Consider the following 24331-nt stretch of genomic DNA (forward strand, 5'->3'; position numbering starts at 1 on the left):
ATATTTTTGCAATATTTTGAATATATGAGTATTTTGAATGAATCCTGAATAAAACTGTTGTTGTTTAGCTTGTAAGTGGGTGAATGTTTTAAACACTCTGAATAATTCAAAATTTAAAACACATAGATTCGGCCAGGTGCAGTGACTTGTGCCTGTAATCACAGCACTTTGGGAGACTGAGGTGGGCAGATCCCCTGAGGTTAGGAGTTTGAGACCAGCCTGGCCAACATGGTGAAACCCCGTCTCTACTAAGAATATAAAAATTAGCCAGGCATGGGGGCACATGCCTGTAGTCCCAGCTACTCGGGAGGCTGAGGCATGAGAATTGCTTGAATTGAGGAGGCGGCAGTTACAGTGAGCTGAGATCGCACCACTGCACTCCAGCCTTGGTGACAGGGTGAGACTCTGTCTCTAAATAAATAAATAAATAAATACACATAGATTCATACTTTTATTTCTGAAAGATGAATCATTTCAAAATTATGAAATATTAGAATACTTAATATTTGTAAAATAAGCAAAAAGGTAAATATAATTTACATATAAATACTGCACAGAAATATCAATTGACATATAGCTGATAACTCACACTTAAAATATATTATCAAAGCATTGTTGTACACAGCATTTAAACTCTCAGGCCACCTTAGTTTTTTTTCATCTGCAAGTCATTTAGCGATAAAAAGCATTTAAATAAAACATAATGTCAAGCCGTACTTAATACACTCCGCATGTTTCATAACCAAAGCTTTCAAACGGCTATTTCCATCCGGTTTTAACTTTAAAACAGATCACATAAAAGCTACATTTGTTCAGTGATAGTGTGTATTTAACAATAACAGAAAAACTACCTTTTTTAATCTCTGAAAAAAACTCTTCTCATTAATATGAAATGAAATAAAAATACAGAGAAGATAGTTAAAGCTGGACATAGAGTTTTCAGCAATAATAAGTTAAAACATAAAGGGAAAATATTAAAACCACCTTTAGTGTTTTTGGGAAATCAAAATAATCATTTTTAAAGCCCTGAATTTTGGATATATAAAAAGTTGAAAAGTATTTCCTTTTTATTAAAAGACATAACTAATCATAATCATTTGAAATATCCTTTATGATATATGATCACACCTGAAGAACCCCAACATCTAGTAAAAAAATAATGCAGTTTCACTAGAACGTGAATTTGAACATGTTTCATAATTGTTGGGCAATTTTATAAAAATAAAGCAGTTTCCTTAGGAAAAAACAATCTGCCAATTAGAATACGTATCTTTTCTTTAGAGACGGGGTCTCACTAAGCTGTCCAGGCTAGTCTTGAACTCCTGGGCTCAAGCCATCCTCCTTCTTTGGCCTCTCCAGTAGCTAAGACTACAGGTGCCTGCTACAACACCTGGCTGGAATGTGTATCTTCATTTTGGGGGAAAAAAAAAAAAAAAAGGTGTTTTCCTCTGAAAATAATAAACTTCAACCCCTGGCTATATGAACATTCATGGACTCATACAGATGAAAACAAATTATCGTGCTCCTAGAAACTAGTTCTTTTCACTAGCACAGTCTGCGACACCATCTGGAAACTGTCACCAAAATATTAAGATTCACAAGCAAGCATTGGTGAACAACATTGGACCTGGTGAATCATTTCTACCACCACTAAATGCATTTATCCAAAGGGACTGTGTGGTGATGGTGTTCTGCAGTCCTGTAATATCATCTAGTGTCCTCTTATTTCAGCCACGTATTCACAAATGCTTGAATTTATATTTAAACTCAATGTCATATAATGGCGGCAAAATGCCCAAGCCCGCCCGGGACTGGTCCAAAGGCGGACATTTATCTTGGCCCTCGACAAGCTCCAGTTCAAAATAAGAAAGCATCAAAACCAAAAATTGCTTGATTTCGTGGATAGCAAACACTCTTCCAGGGCATATTGTAGCTCCTGATCCAAAGGGCATGTAGTAATACTTTAATTTGAGTCCATTACAGTAGAAGGTAGTCTTTGTCTTCCCGTTTTCATCAAGATACCTATCATATTTAAAAATCTGCAATAAAAATACAAAGAAAACAGCCTTTAAGCTAGTTTTAAAGAAATTTATCTCTTTCTCAACCTGGAAACTCCAAAGAGTAATTTTCTTTTTAAATCTACTCCATTAGTGATTTAGCAAATACTCCACATTGAATCAGAAAGTAATACGCTTAATGAGCTAAGGAGGCCTTCTGACACCTCCTATCGTGCTTGAACGATTAGTTCCTTAGTCAGGCAGAGCTAGAGAGAGAAGCGTTTCCAGAAGAAACTGGAAGAATCAATATATTAGCCTCCAATTTCCTGGATTTGGGAGGAGGTGTTTTTAAGAAAAAAAAAAAAAGTGGCAGGTTTATTATCATGACTGCAAACATAATCTAGCAAAGACTGTGTGATGACAAATACCTGGACTAAAAATTAAAAATTCAGACCACTATCTAAATTTTCCAAAATATATGAATATTTAACACGATTAAGGGGACAATCCCTATGACTACAATGATAAAATCAATTCTACCATTCCTCTTTATTTAGATCTAGGTAGCTATCACCTGGATATTGAACTTCAATGAGCAGGCACTTACCAAAGGGTCTGGGTAGATTTCTGGATCTAAGTGCATTAACTGTGGGTAAAGAGCTATGATGTCATCTTTTCGGATGTTGTAGGAACCGTCCTCAAGGTGCAAAGTGAAATCCTCCTTAGCTGTCCGAATGTTGAGGGAGGCACTGGAAAGCCTCAGTGATTCCTTGATTATGCTTTCTAAATATTTTAAAAGCAAAAAAGGTAAAATATGAAAGAAGGAAGGGAGGAAGGAAGAGAAGAACAAAGCAAGTGTTTGAAGGTCGTATGATATAGAGTCTGAACTACAGACAGCCTGGCAGTGCATAACACAAAGGGACTGGGTGGTGACAGTGTTCTGTCGTCCTGTAACATGAACAGGGTATGGGAAGCTGATCAGATAAACATTTCCCAAACTTTCTTTCTGTTACCACGATGCTGTTATCAATGATTCAACTGTGTCTGAATTTTTTTTTTTTGTTTTTGTTTTTAGCCAGGGTCTCATTCTCTTGCTCAGGCTGCAGTGCAGTGGCATGATCATGGCTCACCACAGCCTCAACCTCCCAGGCTCAAGTGATCCTCTCACCTCAACCTCCCAAGCAGCTGCGACTATAGGCGTCTGCCACCATACCCAGCTAATTTTCTTCTTTTTATTGTTTGTAGAGACAGGGTTTTGCTGTGTTGCCAGGCTGCTCTTGAGCTCCTAGGCTTAAGCGATGCGCCCACCTCAGCCTCCAAAAGTGCTTTGATTACAGGTGTGAGTCACCATGCCCAGCTTGAATGTATTTTTAAATCAGATCCTCTGAGTTAATAATAATCTTTTGATTAAGAGATAATCATCTTGGTCATAATTGGGAAACAAAATTCCATCATTTTATAGGAAAGTAATCATCTAATAAAACTGGAAAAATCAGTAATACATTTTTATATAAATTATTCAAAGTTTATCACTTCTGAGATTTAATATGCTGAGGACTTCTGAGACTGAATATACTGATAACATTGATATATACATATGTTTTTTCTAGGTGTTTACTGCAGCTTCAGTTCAACATTTACAAGAACCTATTTTTATCCATATACTATCTGATGTTGTGTGGCGATCCCTGCTGCCTAGTAAAGGCATAAAGGGACAAAAAGAACCAACCTGAAAATGGCTGAAATATAGAGAGCTCACGAGAGGTCCAGCCTGACCTTTCAGACTTATCCTTTAACTGTCATGTTTTAGGGTGCTCATCACATGATTGTGTATAAAATCCCAGAATGTTAGCATTTTATTTTACAGATAAGAAAAGGAAGGCCCCCAAAAGAGAACTGACATGTCCAAAGTCTCCCAAGTCAGACCCAACAAGGAACCTAAGCTTCTTGCCTACTTAAATAAAATAACCAAAAAAAGAAAACTTTCTTACTATAAACATATCATATTGTTGGCCAGGTGCAATGGCTCATGCCTGTAATCCCAGCACTTCGGGAGGCCAAGGCAGGCAGATCACTTGAGGTCAGGAGTTCGAGACCAGTCTGGACAACATGGTGAAACCCAGTCTCTACTAAAAATACAAAAATTAGCCAGGGGTGGTGGCGTGCACCTGTAATCCTAGCTACTTGGGAGGCCGAGGCAGGAGAATGGTTTGAACCCAGGAGGCAGAGGTTGTAGTGAGCTAAGATCACACCATTGCACTCCAGCCTGGGCAACAGAAGGAGACTTTGTCTTAAAAAAAAATAATAAATTAAATTAAAAATATCATATTGTTAGATTTCTATAAAATATAGAAAAGCAGAACAAAGAAAAATCAAAGAAGCTTCAAATCCATCACTCAATCCATGCAGGTAACTGTGGTTTCTTAGTGGTTCTTTTCTCTCCTTTATTTTATGAAAATGACTAATATACTTCCATTAACCATCAGATTAGCCATAAGAGGAATAAGAGAAACACAGTGTGGCAGTGCAGGGTGGTAGCTGAGAGAACAGCATCCCACATAATGATGTATTTGATTCTACCCTGGCTGCAGCTTAACCTCTAGGTGTCAGTTTCCTCACTTGGTACAAATAAATAGTAACAGTCCCAAGTCACAGGATTGTTGTGAGGATTAACCAAGAAAACTCATATGAAATACTTAGCTTAATGCCTAGAATTCAGTAAGTATGTAATTGATATTGGTCGTTATTGTTAAAGTAGTAGGACATGGAAAATGAAATGCAACATAACAAGTATACCCACCTAATACTGGCAGGTCATTCAGTTGTGTTTGACTCAAACAAATGGGATTGCCTTCCAAGCTGACTTTTTGACCAGCATTCTCTAATGTTCTTTTCACTTCTTCAGTAGCTGCTTTCATTGCTTCCGGGTTCCTATTAAAAGTTAAGAGAAAAAATGTATGTACAGAAAACAAACTTTTTCCATACTTTGAGATCTGCAAACAAATGGGCCTTTCCCCCTCCTTTTAACTAGATGGTGAAGATATCAGGGGAGAAGAGAAAGGGATAGTCCTGTTTGCGTTTACTACATTTGTAATTGCGTTTTATGTCCTTGGATATTAGTAAGAATCCAGTACTTTGGGAGGCCAAGGCGAGCGGATCATGAGGTCAGGAGTTTGAGACCAGCCTGGCCAACATGGTGAAACCCTGTCTCTACTAAAAATACAAAAATTAGCTGGGCATAGCAGTGGGATCCTGTAATCCCAGCTACTCGGGAGGCTGAGGCAGGAGAATTGCTTCAGCCCGGGAGGTGGAGGTTGCAGTGAGCCCAGATTGCGCCACTGCACTCCAGCCTCGGTGACAGAGCAAGACTCCGGCTCAAAAAAAAAAGAATAATAAAAAAAGGAGGCCTTGCTACATAAAAGTTAAACTTTGGTCAGGGCTTTTATAAACAAGTATTTCTAATAAGGATTAGACATGGCTAGGGAGCTACATAACAAAACTACAGTAAGTTGAGTCTCAAAATGTTTGACTGATAAGTATTTGTGAAACTATCATAAAATATGGCTACAATTTCCTTTATGATGTTAAATTGATGTTGTATGCCTGCTGTAAATATGTGAGTTTATTCTGGATGTGCTTTCTCAAGTAATAACTTTGGAAGATAGTCAACATTTGTGACAAATTAGTAATAAGTTCTCACATCTGAAATTAAGTTTTAAAATATTTTATAAGACCTAAAGTCATCAGCTATCAATAGAAATCTGGCATTCCCAATCCTATGGAATAGCAATTTTGTGTCGACATGATACTAAATATCCAATTTAATTGGAATAATTCAATAATAGACCATTCTAATTTCAAATGCCCAAAAGATTAACACTTTGGAGAGAAATCATGTTATGTAAAACATATGTTATTACAGTTTTTTTTTTCCTGTTACATACAGTTTTAAAAAGCAAAACCTAGCTAAGTCTCTTATCAATAAAAATTGATTATGATTGATTCATAGCTCTCATACTTGGTCAAAAACAGAAGAACAGCAATTCCTAATTGAGTGAAAACAAACTGTGAATGAACAAATAAATAAGGCATAGTCACTGCCCTGATTAAATCAGTAATCACTTAAATACATTTTTATGGTTATGAAAACTGCATTATGGACTTAAGTTGGTGTCGTGAAGAACAGTATGGGGTTAAGAGTGAGGGCTCTGGACCAGGCAGCCTGAATTGACTCCAACACGAGCACATACAAGCTCTGTGACTTGGGGTGACATCTCTTTCTCTGGGACTGCCTTTGTTTCTATAAAACACTTTTACCAGTCATAGCTGCCTATGTTTTGTGAGGACTGAATGAACTCAAACATGTTAAACACTAACACGCATTAGTGCTACGTTCTTGATTGATGGCATGAGAAAGTACTATAAGGCTTTTTTTCTTAAAGTTAAAATGGTTTAATGTCTACGTTCTACTAAAATAAAATAAAAAAAGAAATGGATATGGTGTTAGTCACCTAATCATTTGAAATAAACTCCAGAAAGTTGCTGGAATGGTGTTTGCTTGCGATGCCCAGAGGACCACGAGGTGCGTCTTGGCCTTCTCCAGGTCATCAAAGGTGGACAAAGTGTCATTGAGAAACATGCGCAGTCTGATCAGTTCTGAGACGCTTTCCCTCTTTTGGAGGTTCTCGTGCCTCAAGCTCTCTGCCAGTTTCTCCCGGGCACTGTGCGCGGTCCTGAACATGTGAATGGGGAGGCCTGCTACCAGGGCTGGAAAGACTTTGTCGAACTGCTTGAAGTTGTCAAGATTGTTTAGAATATGTGCTTTCTGTGTGTCTTGCCTTGTAAGATCCCTGCCAAAGATAGTTAAATACCCAGCTTCGAACATCACTCGGTAGCAGAAGGAATACATCCCTTCTGTCACCCAGGCAGCGGTCTTTGAGTTAGAGAAGACTGGAGGTCTCATGATACGTTGGAGGTTTTCCATCATGCTTTCCGTGAGGGAATTCAAGGCATTGCCCTGCAGGGTTTTGATGAAAGTGTTGTTTATGTTTTCAGTGGTATTTCCATCCTTTGGGTCAATGCTTCTGTGCCCAAATGCCTGACAGCAAATAAAACATGCAGAAAAAGAAATTAAACCTGACCTAGTCATAGTAAATGACTGAAAAACGGATTAGATACTTTCATAGTTCCTTACTTCTTAAAAACAGGAAATTGGCTTTCGCTTGTACAATTTCATAGCACTTTACAAATAAATGGCCAAATTGTACCTTTCCTTTAAAGCCAAGTTCAGTGGCACTCCCCTGGATCACTCAAGTCATCTATGTCTTATCTCTTATGCTACTGCACTTATTTACACCTATTGCACATAAACTTATTGACAATGTTTTAAAATCATTAGTTATCTTTTATATTATTTGTAGATTTCTTTTTCTTTTAGAGATGGGGTCTCACATTGTTGCCCAGGCTGGAGTGAAGTGACACAATTATAGCTCACTGCAGCCTCAAACTCCTGGGCTCAAGCGATCCTCCTGCCTCAGCCTCTCAAGTCGCAGGGACTACAGGTGTGTTCCAGTGCGTCCAGCTGTAGATGTATTTTTTTTTTTTTCTTGAGACGGAGTCTCGCTCTGTCTCCCAGGCTGGAGGGCAGTGGCCGGATCTCAGCTCACTGCAAGCTCCGCCTCCCGGGTTCACGCCATTCTCCTGCCTCAGCCTCCCGAGTAGCTGGGACTACAGGCGCCCGCCACCTCGCCCGGCTAGTTTTTTGTATTTTTTAGTAGAGACGGGGTTTCACCATGTTAGCCAGGATGGTCTTGATCTTGTGAGCTCGTGATCCGCCCGTCTCTGTAGATGTATTTTAACCAAACTTTAAGCTACTTAGTCACAAAGACCAAAGCTAATATTTATTTGCAGTAAGTAGTTACTAGTTTTTTTTTTCTTAGCAACAGAGCTTCTTTTATTACATCTAAATGATGTTAAAATATCTTGCCAATTCCTTAACAAAATGAAACACTGTGTGGCACAAGTGTGGCAAGACAACTGTTGAATGTTAGGTTTCCATCACTTGCACTCTTTCATAGACACTGCTGATGTGATGAATTTTTCTCTCTCTTATTCATACAGTGCCACCTGTCTCAGTAGGGCATTTAGTGTATATTTCACCCTCATTAACTTGTCAACAAATGACACATTTATACCTATTTTGACTTTCTAAATGATTGTTACTACGAAGCTATGTATAATTTAATTTATTTATGTTTCTAAGAATCTCCACATAAGGATAACTCTCTTCAACACCTTTATCGTAAAATCTAAGTACATCAAAAATTCTAAATAGACCAGCACATAAAAAGGTAGAAGACAAACAGAATGGTATATAAATGTAAAACTGCTTACCTTCGCAGAAGTAGCAAAGTGAAATTTTTTCCAATCAAAGTATTTTCCATGGCACAACACCTTATGGTATGACAAGGGATTTGTGATGAAATGGACATATTTTCCCATTAGTTTGCAGGTAAAAACATGACCATGTTTCCTTTGATTTGCTCTGAGGAACTCAAGAGGATTGGCACCAAATTGCAGCGCACAGCCCAGGTATGGAATCAACCCATTCTCTAGAGGTGGTTCACCCGTTTGCCTGTCAGAAACAAATGTATGATAGACATGGATGATTACATATTTGGGTTTTTACTTACATCAGGTTTAAAAATTCTTCCCGCTGACTTCAAACTTTAAAACCCTATAGTTTATAGATATTTCTTTTGTTGGATGGGCTCCGCTCTTTTACTACGAAAATAGGTTATATTAACCTAGTAACATGATATGTTGGTGGAAAGGATTACTAAATCTATCCATTTATGCATCCATCCATATGTACATTCAACAAGCACCCGTCTACTGTGTGCTCGTCACTTTTCCCTATGATTCAGGCTAAAGGATTTACAAGGCCAACGAGATTCTTGCTGTCAGTGCGGAAACAAAACTACATCTAGTGTTTATAATTTTGCTAAGCATCATTTTTCTAAATATCTCAAAATGTTTCTTTTGATTATTTTCTTTAAAGACATAGATCACTGAATAAGAGAGGATTTCAGAACTGAGATTTTCAAAATCTTCCTAGTTTAGAGATATTATTATTCTGTAAGGATGGTTTCAGAGAAGAAGAATCTCATGTGAGAAATTACCTTATTATAAAATGAAATTGAGTAAGATAAACACTGACAGAATCATCTATTGTAATTCAGTGCTCCTTTAAAATGTTTCTATTAGAAAATGTAAACTTATTTTCCAACATAAACTTCTGTACCTCTTGATAGAATAATACAGTATAAAGTAATAACTTTTCTTTTCTTAGTTTGAAGATAAGTAGTTTAATTAAAAGTAAAAACTATCAGGCCTGAAAGAAACTGCAAAAGGCAGAAAACACATAGCAATCTACAAAGTGGAAATATGCTCAGGGTGATTTTCTCTTTTTGAGATTGACATAGCAGAGAATATCTACATGCCTCCCCACAATTACTCCTTGAGCCAATTAGAAGTTAAATAAACTATGGTTCTGGATCTGACTGTATTTGTTTTTCTTGCATTCTTGAACCAGTTGTAAATAAATGAAATCAATGTCACATACACTCAGCAGACTTTCCCAATTCACCAGAGTTGATTAACATTGATTTAAAAACAGAAATAGAATGATCAGCTCAGGTCTATGCTATAGTCTAGGCTTAGGCAGAGTCTATATGATGCACAAGAATGAGCTTAAAAGAGAACATTTATTTAATAAGAGTATCTATTGAAGCCATGTGAGAGAAAGCAATCCTTTCCATGTAGATTCCCACTTGCTACTTGTATCCTTACTAATTTGGGCTTCGTCTTTAGATATATATATAAATGTACATGGAGACCTTATAAAATTTCTGTCGGTTATGTTTAACACCAATATACATTTATACATTACCATTGGTATATGCCAATACTAAAAAAGGAAGTTGTCATCATATATTTTGTTAGATATAGTAAAAAAGATATTACTTTAAAAATTCAAATCAAAATTTTCACTAAAAAAATAAGGAAGATAATGCTAATATGTGTAAGTATAGAAAACCAAATTTACTGTATAACAATGAAGGTAAAAAAAAATTAAATGGATGAATTAAAGAGCAATTTAAAGATAAAACATTCCTTACCTTCTCCTTATTCCAAGAATAAGCCATAGACAACAGCATGCTGCTATAGCAATCCCCCAAATCAAAGATATGGTCATCATTTTGCAAATCTAGGCCAAAATCTCTGAGGAAGAAAATCTCTGATTAGAAAGGCAAAGATGTCACTGAAAAGAGACTCAAGCTAGGTTTTTTTATATACATAGTACCCAGATCCATTAACTTGAGCTTGTTGACCAAAGCAAACAATTAGCCATTTGTTCATTCTATTAGAAAAAAAAAAAAAAAGTGGTAACAACTGGCCTTGAACTAAGTCCACAGGTATCAGAAGTGGTTCCAAAGCAATCAGAGACCTGCAATACTTGATAAGTTGAAGGTCTCTCAAATATATGTTGACTTAACATTCGGACCTGGGGACAGCAGCTAATATTACGAGTTTGGTATGTGTAAAAAGAACAAATAAACCTGTTTAAGATGGGCATAGCTAATAAATACGTAAAATATAATAAAGAAAAATAAGAATGAGTTATTCATCAAGCTTATAATTTGGTCTTGTTAACTTTTAAAGAAGAATTAATTTAGGTGCTTTGCCAGAGAGATGCTGATCAAGTTCGGAGGAAAGAGACTGGGAAAAACATTTCTGTTGCTTCGTGTTCAGTGCTTTTATAAAATCATAGATATTTTACTACATATAGTAACATGTTACTTACCTAACATCCTCAAGAGAGTATTCTACATAAGTGCATCCTCTTGATAAATATAGCTTATTGGAAGCATCAAAATTTTAGTTATCATTCTTGTAATTAAAATGTTTATCAATTTTTCTAATTATTAAAGTAATAAATTTCATTTCAAGTAAGTTAAGACTAACTAAAACATATCTTAGTGGAAAGTGAACATCATCTATTAATAATTTACCTACCACGCTACTCCTCTACTCAGAAGTAACCACTATTAACTATTTGGCATATGTTCTTCCAAACTTTATTTCTGTGTACACAAAAATATTAGTTGAACATTTATTACATGCCAAGAACTCTTCAAAAGTATTCTAGTTACAGGCGTTAACAAGATAGGCAGGTTTCCTAATCTAATGGAGACTCTATTCCAATGGAGAAAGGAGTAATAAAATACATGTTATGAAAAAAAAAAAAAAAACATGGTATAGAAAGCTAGGGGGGAATGAGGACAACTTTAGATATGATGATCAGAGATGGGCTCTCTGAAGATGTGACATTTGAGATCTGAATAACAAGAAGAGACTGCTCATGTGAGTATCAGAAGGAAGGATATTCCAGGAAGAGGAAGCAGCAAATGCAATGTCCTGAGTCAAGGATCAATGTGCTGAGTCTAAGAACCAAAAGGAAGGGAGTATCCTACTGAAGCAGAGTGAATGCAAGTTCACAGTTAAGACAAAAGACAAGAAGGTAGGCAAGAGTATTGTGTGTGTGTATATATGTACACATACCCACACAAGTATATATATATATATATACGTACACACAGTATTCTCTATATATATTTATACATGTGTATATACATATGTATAAATAATTTTGAATATGTGCTTCATCTTCCATTGGATAAATGTACTATAATTTATTTAACTGATTTCCTATTGATGGATATGTGGGTTGTTTCCAGTTTTGGCTATAGACTCCATAGGTTTATTTCATGGGTTTTTTGTTTTTGCCTGTTTAAACAGAGATCACACATTTTGTGTGTGTAATTTATCACCATAATTATTAATATCAATCATTATATGGCAGTACATAGATTTTTCTTAGAATCTAGGTTTTTGGGGGGCTTTGTGCATATTATTTAGACAGATGGATTTTTAAAAACTTAATACATCTTTAAAAAATATCGCTTATAAAAAAGCTGACCTTATACATGGCCAATCACAGCAAGGTATCCCAGTCAGATAAAATGCCAGTCTAAAACCCAAATAATACAGCCCTTTAGAGTCACTTCTCAGACAAATGAAGAACAAGCAAACATACAAAAATGGAAAGGAAGTCAAGCATGGTAGTGTGACATGGTTTGGTTGTGTCCTCATCCAAATCTCATCTTGAATTCTCACGTGTTGTGGGAGGAACCTGGTAGGAGGTGATTGAATTATGGGTGCAGGTCTTTCCTGTGCTGTTGTCATGATAATGAATAAATCTCATGAGATCTTATGGTTTTAAAAAGAGGAGTTTCCCTGCACAAGCTCTTTTCTTGTCTGCTGCCATGTGAGACGTGCCTTTCTCCTTCCACTATGATTGTGAGGCCTCCCAAGCGATGCAGAATTGTAAGTCCAATAAACCTCTTTCTTTCGTAAATTGTCCAGTTTCAGGTATGTCTTTATCAGCAGCATGAAAATGGAATAATACAGTAAACTGGTACCAGTAGAGTGGGGCACTGCTGAAAAGATAACCAAAAATGTGGAAGTGACTTTGGAACTGGGTAACAGGCAAAGGGGCTGGAACAGTTTGGAGGGCTCAGAAGAAGACAGGAAAATGTGACCAAGTTTGGAATTCCCTAGAGGCCTGTTGAATGGCTTTGACCAAAATGCTGATAATGATATGGACAATGAAATCTAGGCTGGGGTGGTCTCAGATGGAGATGGGTAGTCTCAGATGGAGGAACTTTTTGGGAACTAGAGCAAGGGCGACTCTTGTTATGTTTTCATAAAGAGACTGGCAGCATTTTGCCCCTGCCCTAGAGCTTTGTGGAACTTTGAACCTAAAAGAGATGATTTAGGGTATCTGGCAGAAGAAATTTCTAAGCAGCAAAGCATTCAAGAAGTAACTTGGGTGCTGTTGAAGGCATTCAGGTGTGTTGTTGTTGTTGTTGTTGTTGTTGTTTTGAGATGGAGTCTTACTCTGTTGCCAGGGCTGGAGTGCAGTGGTGCGATCTCGACTCACTGCAACCTCTGCCTCCTGGATTCAAGTGATTCTCCTGCCTCAGTGTCCCGAGTAGCTGGGATTAAAGGCACCCACGACTATGCCCAGCTAACTTTTTGTATTTTTAGTAGAGATGGGGTTTCACCATGTTGGCCAGGCTAGTCTCAAACTCCTGACCTCATGATTCGCCCACTTCAGTCTCCCAAAGTGCTGGGATCATAGGTGTTAGCCACCGCACTTGGCCAGGTATTCAGTTTTATAAGGGAAGCAGAGCATAAAAGTTTGGAAAATTTGTAGCCTGATAATGCGATAGAAAAGAAAATCCCATTTTCTGAGGAGAAATTCAAGCCAGCTGCAGAAATTTGCATAAGTAACAAGGAGCTGAATGTTAATCCCCAAGACCATGGGGAAAATGGCAAAGTAATGGGAGTCTATTGTGGAATGGGCTGGTGAAGTCTTGTCGTGATTAATATGGGGCTTTCATAATCACATTCGAGCCACATTTTCATGAAGCCATAGGGAATGAAACCAGTTATGGCAAATACAAATATAGTTTTGCATTTTAAATACATGCTTTTGAGATTGTAAATGCCTAGCAGGACTAGAGAATAAGAAGCTGTTGACACATTCTAAAAGAATCATAACTTTTACATTCATTTTGAAGTTTTCACATTTTAAAAGCTTCTCGTGTATTTTTCTACTTTAATGAAATGACTAACTTGGGCAGGATGGGTATTTTGACCATGTTAAAGATGAGGAAATAGAGGCAAGAAGGTTCAGTGGAAAATGTTACATAGCTTGAATTAGTTCAAATGGTCAATGAAGAGGAAACTGTGATTAAATCTAGATTTGTATGTTGGCTTGGCCATTAAGTATTTACCTTTCAACAAGATGCTTTTCCTCTCCAAGTCTTTGCTTTCTTATCTGTAAAACAGGGATGATTATAGTGCATGACTCATAGATATTAAGATGAAGTAAGACAATGTCTGTAAGACAGACATGTAAGACATGTCTGTTAGCCTAGCACCTGGCACAATGTATGCTCAAAAATGTTTGCTGTAGTTAATAAACTGGCAAATTCAGGATTCAAGCCCAGATTGCTCTGAATTGAAGTGTGATAGTCCACCTTTACAGCACAGTACTGCACAAGAAGTACAGGGGAATCCAAGGCCACCTGATTACAGGTTTAGGAAAGGGTAAACACACAACCAACTGGGTATGAATAAATCATATGCATTTCATTCATTCATTCGTATGAACTTAATATGTACTTTGTGCAAGGCACCTTTTAAGTGCTGGAGATAGAGAGATAAATAAGACAGGCAGTCTCTACCCTCTGGGGACACAGCTAATCAACAGGAGAACAAATATATTCATTTGATTTCTGACAAGAAACCACCATTTTTTACTATCAGAAAAAGTATGGCCAATGCATCAATATTCAGTGTCAAGATCGTCAAAAACTCTCTTCATTTAATCCACAGGGTAGCACCATGAAGCAGGCACTGATGCCTCAATGTACAGATGACTGAATGTGGTGAAGCTCTGACTCCAAGCCCAGGGCAGCCCCTACTATGCCGTGCTGTAGCACAGGAAGAACTCCATTCACCCAAGTGGAAGACAGGTTTGGGGGCCTGGAATCAAAGAAGGCTAAGGGGTTCCTTTACTTTTGTGATAAGTTTCATCCCCATCTCAGCCTTCTGAAACTCAGTCCAAGAAGCCCAACTGGTTCATCGGACTTGCTGTGACCAGTTAACCTTGCCAGCTCAGGGAAAGAGAGAGAGAGAGAAGAGGGCAGTCAGGGGGAGGGAGAGAAAGAGGGAGAGAGAAAAAGATAGAGGAGTTTTTTTTCCTGAATGTGAGCAATCCTGGCTCCTTTTATCTCTCCAATCTCATGGAAATATTTCCAAAAGGACATATTGAAGGAAACCAAATCTTGAGCCATAGAGGAAGCTGGGCTTGTCTTCTCAGACCAGCACAGGGCAGTTCATTAGCTGGGGTACTACTTTCACTTTTCTGACGTTCCCTAGCTCCTAGGAGAGAAGGCTGAGGTGCTTAGAGATGATGCACAGAGAGAATAGAACAAACCTCTGTATGCTAATGGCTCTGGAGATGTTCTTGAACTGGGTCACTTGCTGAAGTACTATTTTCCCCTGAAGATAACGAGATGAGAAAGGAGAAGACTTTTCCTTATAGGCTAACAGAACAAAAGGTGGTGAGGAACCACGAAGAATGTTAGCACCTTAACCTCTGACTTGCTCCATTTGTTCTGTTGTAAAAGGCAAGTAAGTTCTGTTGTCTTCTTTGTGACATTTTAAGAAAATGTGAAAACGTTTTTGGAAATACGTGATGAAAGTATCACTGAAACGTGTGGCAGAGCCTCTACTATGGGGCCAGGGTCTTCACATACATTGTCTCATTTAACCCTTACAATAGTACTATGAGAAAACAGGAGGTCAGAGTTTCAGCAGCTTCCCAAAACTCAATTCATGGGAATTGCAGATCTAGGATGCAAACCCAGGGCTCTGGGACTCCACAGCTCACATGCATGCCCTTTATATTTCAGAGTTTTTCTCCCAGAGCTCCAGGGCTCCCTGTTGTGGTGGGGGAGAAAGCCAAAGGAGAGGCTCTGCCCACTGCCCTCTTCTGCTTCATGAAAGGGGACTGTAGTATGAAGTTCGTTTCAAGGAAGGGCTCCATAACTGAAACAAAGCAAAATGAAAATAGCACAAGCCCTTTGAAAATCACTGTGGAATGCCAGTTACCCCACAAACCCTATGCCATCAGATATTTTCAATGATTTAGTTACTTTTTATTCATTTTTCTTGAGATAAAATTCAAGTACCATAATATTCACCCCTTTAAAGAGTACAATTCAAAATTTCTAGCATATTCAAAGATTGTGTGACCATCACCCCTATCCAATTTCAGAATATTTTCATTATCCCCACAAGAAATTCTATAACCATTTGCAGCCACTCTCCACCACAGAGAGTATATTGGCAATCACCAATACACTCTCTGTCTCTATAGATTTGCCTGTGCTAGACATTTCGTATAAATGATATAATACTATTATATATACATATTTGCATCTGACTTCTTTTATTTAGCATAATATTCTCAAGGCTCACCTACATTGTAGTATTTATCAGTATTTCATTCCTTTATATGGCTGAATAATATTTCACTATAAGGATATAGGACATTTTATTTACTAATCAATTAATGGACATTTGGGTTGTTTTCACTTTTTACTTACTATTAATAGGGCTGCTGTGAACATTTGCAGACAGGTTTTTGTGTAAAAGTATGTTTTAAATTTTCCAAGTATGTAGTTAAGGGTGTACTTGCCTGTCTTATGGTAACTATATTTAACTTTTTGAGGAACTGCCAAACTGGTTTCCAGAATGACTGAACCATTTTACTTTCCCATGAATGAAGAAAGAGGGTTCAGATTTCTTCATATTGTTTGTCAACACTTATTATTTTCTGTTTTTTAAATTATAGCCATCCTAGAGGGTGGAAGGTGGTATCTCATTGTGGCCTTGATTTACATTTCCCTAATAACTAATGATATTAAAAATCTTTTCATGTGTTTATTGGCCATTTGTAAATCCTCTTTAGAGAAATGTCTATTCAAGTCCTTTCCTTATTTTGTTAAACTGGGTTTCTGTCTCTTTCATTGTTGAGTTGTAAGATTATTCCAGGCAATTAGACCCTTATCAGATAAGACTTTTAAATATTTTCTCCCATCCCGTGGGTTGTCTTTGCACTTTCTTGCTACTGTCCTTGGATGCAGAAAAGTGTTTTTAAATTTATGTATGTATGTATGTTTTTGAGACGGTGTCTTGCTCTGTCATGCAGTCTGGAGTGTAGTGGCGTGACCTTTGCTCACTGCAACCTCCACCTCCCGGTTCAAGCGATTCTCCTGCCTCAGCCTCCCAAGTAGCTGGGAGTGCAGGCACATACCACCATATCTGGCTGATTTTTGTATTTTTAGTAGAGACGGAGTTTCACCATGTAGGCCAGGCTGGTCTCCAACTCCTGAGACCTCAAGTGATCCACTCACTTCAGCCTCCCGAAGTGCTGGGATTACAGGCATGAGCCACTGTGCCCGGCCTTTTTATGCATTTTATTTTTTATTTGTTATTATTATTTTTTGAGATGGAGTCTTGCTTTGTCGCCCAGGCTGGAGTGCACTGGTGCAATCTTGGCTCACTACAACCTCTGCCTCCTGGGTTCAAGTGATTCTCCCGTCTCAGTCTCCTGAGTAGCTGGGACTACAGGTGCACGCCACCACGCCCAGCTAGTTTTTGTATTTTTAGTAGAGGTTTAGTAGAGGATTTGCCGTGTTGGCCAGGCTGGTCTCGAACTCCTGACCTCAAGTGATCAGCCCATCTTGGCCTCCTAAAGTGTTGGGATTACAGGTGTGAGCCACCAAGCCTGGCCACAAAAGTTTTCAACATTGATTAAGTGCAATTTATCTATTTTTTTTTTTTTTTTGGCTGCTTAGACTTTTGGTGCCGTATCTAAAAAACAGTGTCTAATCCAAGGTCATGAAGATGCATGCTTATGTTTTCTTCTAAGCATTTTATAGTTTCAGTTCTTACACTTAGTTCATTGATTCATTTTATGTTAATTTTTGCATAGGAGCTGAGGTAGTAGTCCAACTTCATTCTTTTGCATGAGGATATCCAGTTGTCCGAGCACCATGTAAACCTGTTCTTTTCCCCATGGAAATCTCTTAACTTTCTCATTGAAAATCAGTTGATAAATGCATGTGTTTGTTTCTGGACTCTCAATTCCATTCGATTGATCTATATGTCTATCCTTATGCCAGTAACACCCAGTTTTGATTATTATAAGCTGGTAGTAACTTTCAAAATCAGAAACTGTAAGTCCTCCCTTTTTTTTTTTTTTTTTTTTTAGATAGAGTCTCGCTTTGTCTCCGAGGCTGGAGTGCAGTGAGATATCGGCTCACTGCAACCTCCACCTTCCGGGTTTAAGCAATTCTCCTGCCTCAGCCTCCTGAGTACCTGGGATTACAGGCGCACACCACCATGCCTGGCCGATTTTTGTATTTTTAGTAGAGATGGGGTTTCACTACGTTGGTCAGGCTGGTCTCAAACTCCTGACCTCGTGATCCACCCGCCTCGGCCTCCCAAAGTGCTGGCATTACAGATGTGAGCCACTGAGCCTGGCCCAGTGTGTTTTTTTCAAGACTGTCCTGAATATTCTGGATTATAGATACTTTACATTTCCATGTGGATTTCAGGATCAGCTTGTCAATCTCTGCAAAACTGGAAACTGGAGCTTTGAAAGGGATTGCACTCAATCTCTAGATCAATTTGGAAAGAGAATATTACCATCCTAACAATACTGTTTTCTGATCCATAAACATGGGTGCCTTTGTATTTATTGAGGTCTTCTGTAATTTATTTCATTGATGTTTTGTAGTTTTCAGTGTACAAGTCTTGTACTTCTTTTGTTACATTTATTCCTACGTATCTCATTTTTATTTATGCTATTGTACATGGAATTGTTTTTCTTACCTATTTATAGATTTTTCATTGCTACTGTATAGAAACAAACTAATTTTTGGATGTTGATTTTACATCCTACAACTTTGGTGAACTTGTTTATTAGCTCTATAAGTTTTTTTGTGGATTCCTTTGAATTTTTGATATGTAAAATTAGGTTTTCTGAAAATAAAGATAATTTTATTTTCCTTTTATTTCTTTTTCTTGCTTGATTGCCTTAGATATAACTTCCAGTACAATGTTGAATAGAAGTGGTAAGAGCAGATGTCCTTGTGTTATTCCTGGTCTTAGAGGAAAAGCTTTCAGTCTTTTACCATTAAGTTATTAGCTGTGGGTTTTTCACAGATTTCCTTCAATTATGTTGAGGTAATTCTCTTCTTTATCTAGATTATTTAGTGTTTTATCAGGAAAGGGTGTTGATTTTTTGTCAAATGCTCGTTCTGCATCTACTGAGAAAATAAAGTGGGTTTTTTCCTTATTGTTTTAACATGGTGTAATTCATTGTTTCATTTTTTGTACGTTAAAACATCCTTGCATTTTGGGGTAAATCTCATTTAGTCCTGGTGTATGATGCTTTTATATGTTGCCAGATTTGGTTTGCTAGTATTTTGTCAAAGATTTTTGCATTATGTTCATAAAGAATATTAGTCTATAGTTAATTTTATTTGTAATATCTTGGTCTCATTTGAATATCAGATAATAATGGGTTGATAGAATGAGCTGAGAAGTAGTCCCTCCTCTTCCAGTTTTTGGATGAATTTACAAAGGATTAGCGTTCTCTCTTCTTTTTTTTTTGGTTAGGTTGGTCTCGAACTCCTGACCTCAGGTGATCCGCCCGCCTCGGCCTCCCAAAGTGTTGGGATTACAGACGTGAGCCACTGTGCCCGGCCTGTTCTCTCTTCTTTGAATGTTTGGTGGAATTGACCAGTGAAGCTATCTAGTTCTGAAGCTGTCTTTGTAGGGTTTTTAAAAATTCTATTTTAATATTTTTGGTTATACATCTACTGAGTTTTTTTATTTCACTTTGAGTTAATTTTGATAGTTTGTGTCTTTCTGAAATGTATTTAATCTATCTACGATATCCGATTTGTTTGCATACAACTGTTTTTAGCATTTCCTTATAATACTTTTTATTTGGGTAAGGTCAGTAGTAATAATAAACCCTCTTTTATTCTTAATTTTAATAATTTGAGTCCCCCTCTCATTTCAGATTAGGTGAAGGTGTGTCAATGTTGTTGATATTTTCAAGTAATTAGCTTTTGGTTTTGTTGACTGTATCTATTATTCTTCTATTTCACTCCTTCATTTCTGCTCTGATTTTTATTCATTCCTTCTTGTTGCTTGCTTTGAGTTTATCTCACTCTTATTTTTCCAGGTTCTCAAGGTGAAAGGCTAGGTTATTAATTTGAGATCTTTCTTCTATTTTAATACAGGCATTTCAGTTATAAGTTTCCCTGCAAGCACCGTTTTGGTGGCATCTCATAAGTTTGGATTTGTTGCATTTTTAGTTTATTTATCTCCAAGTATTTTCCAATTTCCTTTGTGATTTTTTTCTTTGATTCATTGGTTATTTAGGAGTTACGTTTTTTAATTTCCACATATTTATAAATTTCCCAATTAAAAAATTCTTTATTATTATTGTATTGTATTGTATTGTATTGTATTGTATTGTATTGTATTTTTTTGAGACAGAGTCTCCTTCTGTTGCCCATGCTGGAGTACAGCGGCATGATCTCAGTTCACTCAGTTCACTGCAATCCCTGCCTCCTGGGTTCAAGTGATTCTTGTGCTTCAGCCTCCTGGGTAGCTGGGATTATAGACATGCACCACCACACCCAGCTAATTTTTGTACTTTTAGTAAAGACATAGTTTCACCATGTTGGGCAATCTGGTCTCAAACTCCTGGCCTCATGTGATCTGCCCACCTCAGCCTCCGAAAGTGCTGGGATTACAGGCATGAGCCACCATACCTGGCCTGTTCTATCCATTATTAAAGGTGAGATACTGAAGTATCCAATTATCATTATTAAATTGCTTATTTCACCCTGAAATTCTGTCAATTTTGCTTCACGTATTTTGGGAATCTGTTGTTAGGTATGTATATGCTTATAATTGTTATAACTTCTTGATAGATTAATGCTTTGATAATTATAGAATGTCCTTTTTTTCTCTAGCAACACTTTTTGTCTTACATTTGTTTGCCTTTTCCCCTATTATAAGCATATCCAGAAAATATTAAATATATTGCAATCATAGCACAAATCTTAAGTAATATGAAAATAAGGTAAATACTTGTTGTTCTAGAGTTCATTCATTTCGTTCATTTCCAAAGGTACAAATTATGTTTGTGCTCGAAATTTGGTAGTGTCATGCTTAAAGAAGCTAATGTGCATATCACCCTCTAGTGGACAATTATGTACATTGACACATCCTCTGTAGTTAAGTGAACATGAGGAGGCAGCCATAACCCTTAGTGTAAGTGAACATGAGGAGGTAGCCATAACCCTTAGTGATAGAATCATGAACGAGAATCCTAGAAAGTTCTACAGAAACCCAGTTCACACAACCAGATCCCAGTTGACAAATTTGAAAGCCAGCAAAACCCAGGCTTGGGAAAGACTCTATTTTATTGTTGTAAGCCACGACTCCGATACAAAACAAGATGGCAACACTGTTAAGGGACAAGATCCTGGAGAAGCTCGGACCTAGAGATACCAGAACTAGCCTACAGGAGTTTTCCTATTTCCATACTATGTAGAGGAACATGACAAACCCAGCAGTGGGTCAGATTGACAGTGATGGCTGCTACTTGACTCCTACTGAACATATGATTGTTTTGCCAGGGTGCGTGCTGGATCTATACATAATATTTTTTTCTCCTCTGGCTGCCTTCAAGGTTTTTCCTTTAACTTTGCTTCTCATTGGTTTTACAATGATATTTTAGGGTTTTTATTTTTAATTTTTGGTTTTCCTTTATTGATTTTGGATAATTCTTGTTCATCATCTCTTCAAATATTCTTTTACTTCACTCTCTTCTTCTGGAACACCAATTACATGCATGTTAGACAGTTGCTATTATCCCACAGCTGATATCTCTCTCTCTTTTTTCTATTTATGTTTAAATTTGATTCCTATTTACTTATTTTCAAGCTTGGTGATTCTTTCTTCTGAAGTTTCCAGTTTGCTAGTAAGCTTGAACGAATTCTTCACCTCTGCACCCATGTTTTCTATTTCTAGCATTTTCACTTAACTCTGTTTTTTAGTTTCTGCATTTCTAATAAAATTCCTCATCTGTTAATGCCAACTTTCCACCTATTCCACTGGATACTTTAACAAAGGGGTCCCCAACCCCAGGCTGCGGATTGGTACCAGTCTGTGGCTTTTTAGGAACTGGGCCACACAGCAGGAGGTGAATGGCGGGTGAGGGAGCATTACTGCCCGAGTTCTGCCTCCTGTCAGACCAGCAGAGGCATTAGCTTCTCATAGGAGTATGAACCATATTGTGAACTGTGCATGTGAGGGATCTGGGTTGTGTGCTCCTTATGAGACTCTAACTAATGCCTGATGATGTGAGGTGGAATGGTTTCATCCCAAAACCATCCCCCATCCTTCCCCCAGTCCGTGGAAAAATTGTTTACCACAAAACCAGCCCCTGGTGCCAAAAAGGTTGGAAATTGCTGCTTTAACATACTAATCATGGTTATCTTAAATTCACTGTCCGTCAATTCCAACATCTGGGTCATCTCTGAGTTTGGATCTGCCGAATGCTTTATCTCTTGAAGATAGATTGATTTCTCCTACTATTTGTATAATTTCTCTTTGATGAGATTTAAATGGTCCTATGTCAACTGACAGGGAAAAAAATTCACCATGAGAGAAAAGGGAATCTACTGAGGTCGGTGATTCAATAGGAAGGCTTGAATATTTGTGGTCAAGAGTAGGATCTGGTCAAAGTATATGACTGAAGCAGAAAGAGTTTCTGAGATCCAGCCCCCAGAGAAGGCAGTCAAGCTTTTTTTTTTATTAAAAAAAAAAAACTAGGTATGTGAATATAAAAATTGTAAAAGCCAATATAATAACTAGGTATGTGAATACCTAGTTAAAAAAAATAGCTAGGTATGTGAATATAAAAATTATAAAAACCAACATAATAATTTTATTGTATAATAAAATACCAAGTCTAACACATCCTGCTGCTTGCACAGGGATTCAGACAAGCAGCACCATCACAGCAGAGAGTCATCTGGCTGTGTGGAATCAGTTGGGTTTTTTTTAATTAATAGATTTTATTTTTTGGAACCATTTTAGGTTTACAGAAAAATTGAACAGGAAGTATAGAGACTTCCCATAAACCCATTACCCCCAGTTTCTCCTATTATTAACATTTTTCTTTGGTATGTAACATTTGTTACAGTTGACACAATATTATTAAATAAGTCCATTATTTATATCGAAGTTCACTCCTTGTATAGTCCTATGGGTTTTGACAAATGCATAATGTCATGTACCTACCATTTCAGTACTATACAGAAAATAGTTCTACTGTTATAAAAACTTCCTTTGTTCCACCTATTCATTATTCTCTCCCCTCTAAACCCCTGGAAGCCATTGACCTTTTTACTATCTATAGCTTTGCCTTTTCCAGAATGCTGTATAGTTGAATCATACAGTGTGTAACTTTTTCAGCCTGGCTTTAGTCTGGATTTCACTTATAATACTCACTGAAGACTTTTTGCACGTCTTTTCATGGTGTGATAGTTCATTTTTTTAATCATTGAATGATATTTAGATGTATGGATTTACCATAATTTTTTTATTCATTTACCTGTTGAAGGACATCTTGGTTGTATCCACCTTTCAACAATTAAGAAAAAAGTTGCTATAAAAATTTCTGTGCAGGTTTTCATGTTAACATTAAGTTTTCAATTCATTTGGGAAAAAACCTTGGAACACTATTATTAGCTTGTATGGCAGACTATATATACCTCTGTAATATATTGCCAAATCGTCTTCCAAAGTGGCTGTACCATTTCTCAGTCCCACCAGCAATAAATGCAAGTTCTCATTGTTCCACATCCTCACCAGCATTTGGTGCTGTTAGCTGGAACCAGTTTTTAATAGTGCTACAAGGTGCAGCAACAGTATTTTAAAATGAGAATCTACTGGGGAACAGAGGGGATTTTGTTCTGACTTTTCTTTGGTGTTTGGGAACAGAACTGACATCTTTGGATTTAGTAAGTCCTTTGGGTTCTTATACCTTGTTGATGAGAAGAGTTTACAAATGGGTATTGGATGTCTTTCTAATTTAAACAGGTAAGTACTTACGTAATAAATTGAAAAAATAAGAACAATATTTTTGTAATTGCACTTTAAGCTATGTAAGGAGGTAATGTGTCATACAACATTGACTCTTGCTTGGAAAGGTATTTTGAACAAAGCAACTTAAAATGATCTCCTTTAAGAACCTAGTTAAGGGCTGGATGTGGTGGCTCATGCCTGTAATCCCAACACTTTGGGAGGCTGAGGTGGGCGGATCACGAGGTCAAGAGTTCAAGACCTGCCTGGCCAACATGGTTAAACCCCGTCTCTACTAAAAATACAAAAATTAGCTGGGCGTGGTGGCGCACGCCCGTAATCCCAGCTACTCAGGTGAAGGAGGCAGGAGAATTGCTTGAACCCGGGAGGCGGAGGTTTCAGTGAGCTGAGATTGTGCCACTGCACTCCAGCCTCGGCGACAGAGCAAGACT

The 24331-nt window shown here is 37.5% G+C and overlaps 1 protein-coding gene across 2 annotated transcripts; it reads right to left on the reverse strand.

Moving 5' to 3' along the window:
* Positions 1-432: 432 nt before the first annotated feature.
* CYP7A1 (cytochrome P450 family 7 subfamily A member 1) lies at positions 433-13967 on the reverse strand. 2 transcript variants are annotated; one of them, XM_045398292.3, is made up of 7 exons: positions 13922-13967; positions 10178-10280; positions 8391-8631; positions 6509-7095; positions 4798-4928; positions 2605-2780; positions 433-2039 (listed from the first exon to the last, which is right to left on the reverse strand). In XM_045398292.3, the coding sequence occupies exons 2-7, from the start codon at positions 10255-10257 to the stop codon at positions 1740-1742; spliced, it is 1515 nt and encodes a 504-aa protein (XP_045254227.1). In that variant the 5' UTR covers positions 10258-10280; positions 13922-13967; the 3' UTR covers positions 433-1739. The 2 variants fall into 2 exon arrangements, with proteins under 2 accessions (XP_045254227.1, XP_005563427.1); XM_005563370.5 differs by lacking the exon at positions 13922-13967 and having other exon boundaries at positions 10178-10322.
* Positions 13968-24331: the final 10364 nt, after the last annotated feature.

This window comes from Macaca fascicularis, chromosome 8 (genome assembly GCF_037993035.2).
Source record: "Macaca fascicularis isolate 582-1 chromosome 8, T2T-MFA8v1.1".
Lineage (NCBI taxonomy): Eukaryota > Metazoa > Chordata > Mammalia > Primates > Cercopithecidae > Macaca > Macaca fascicularis.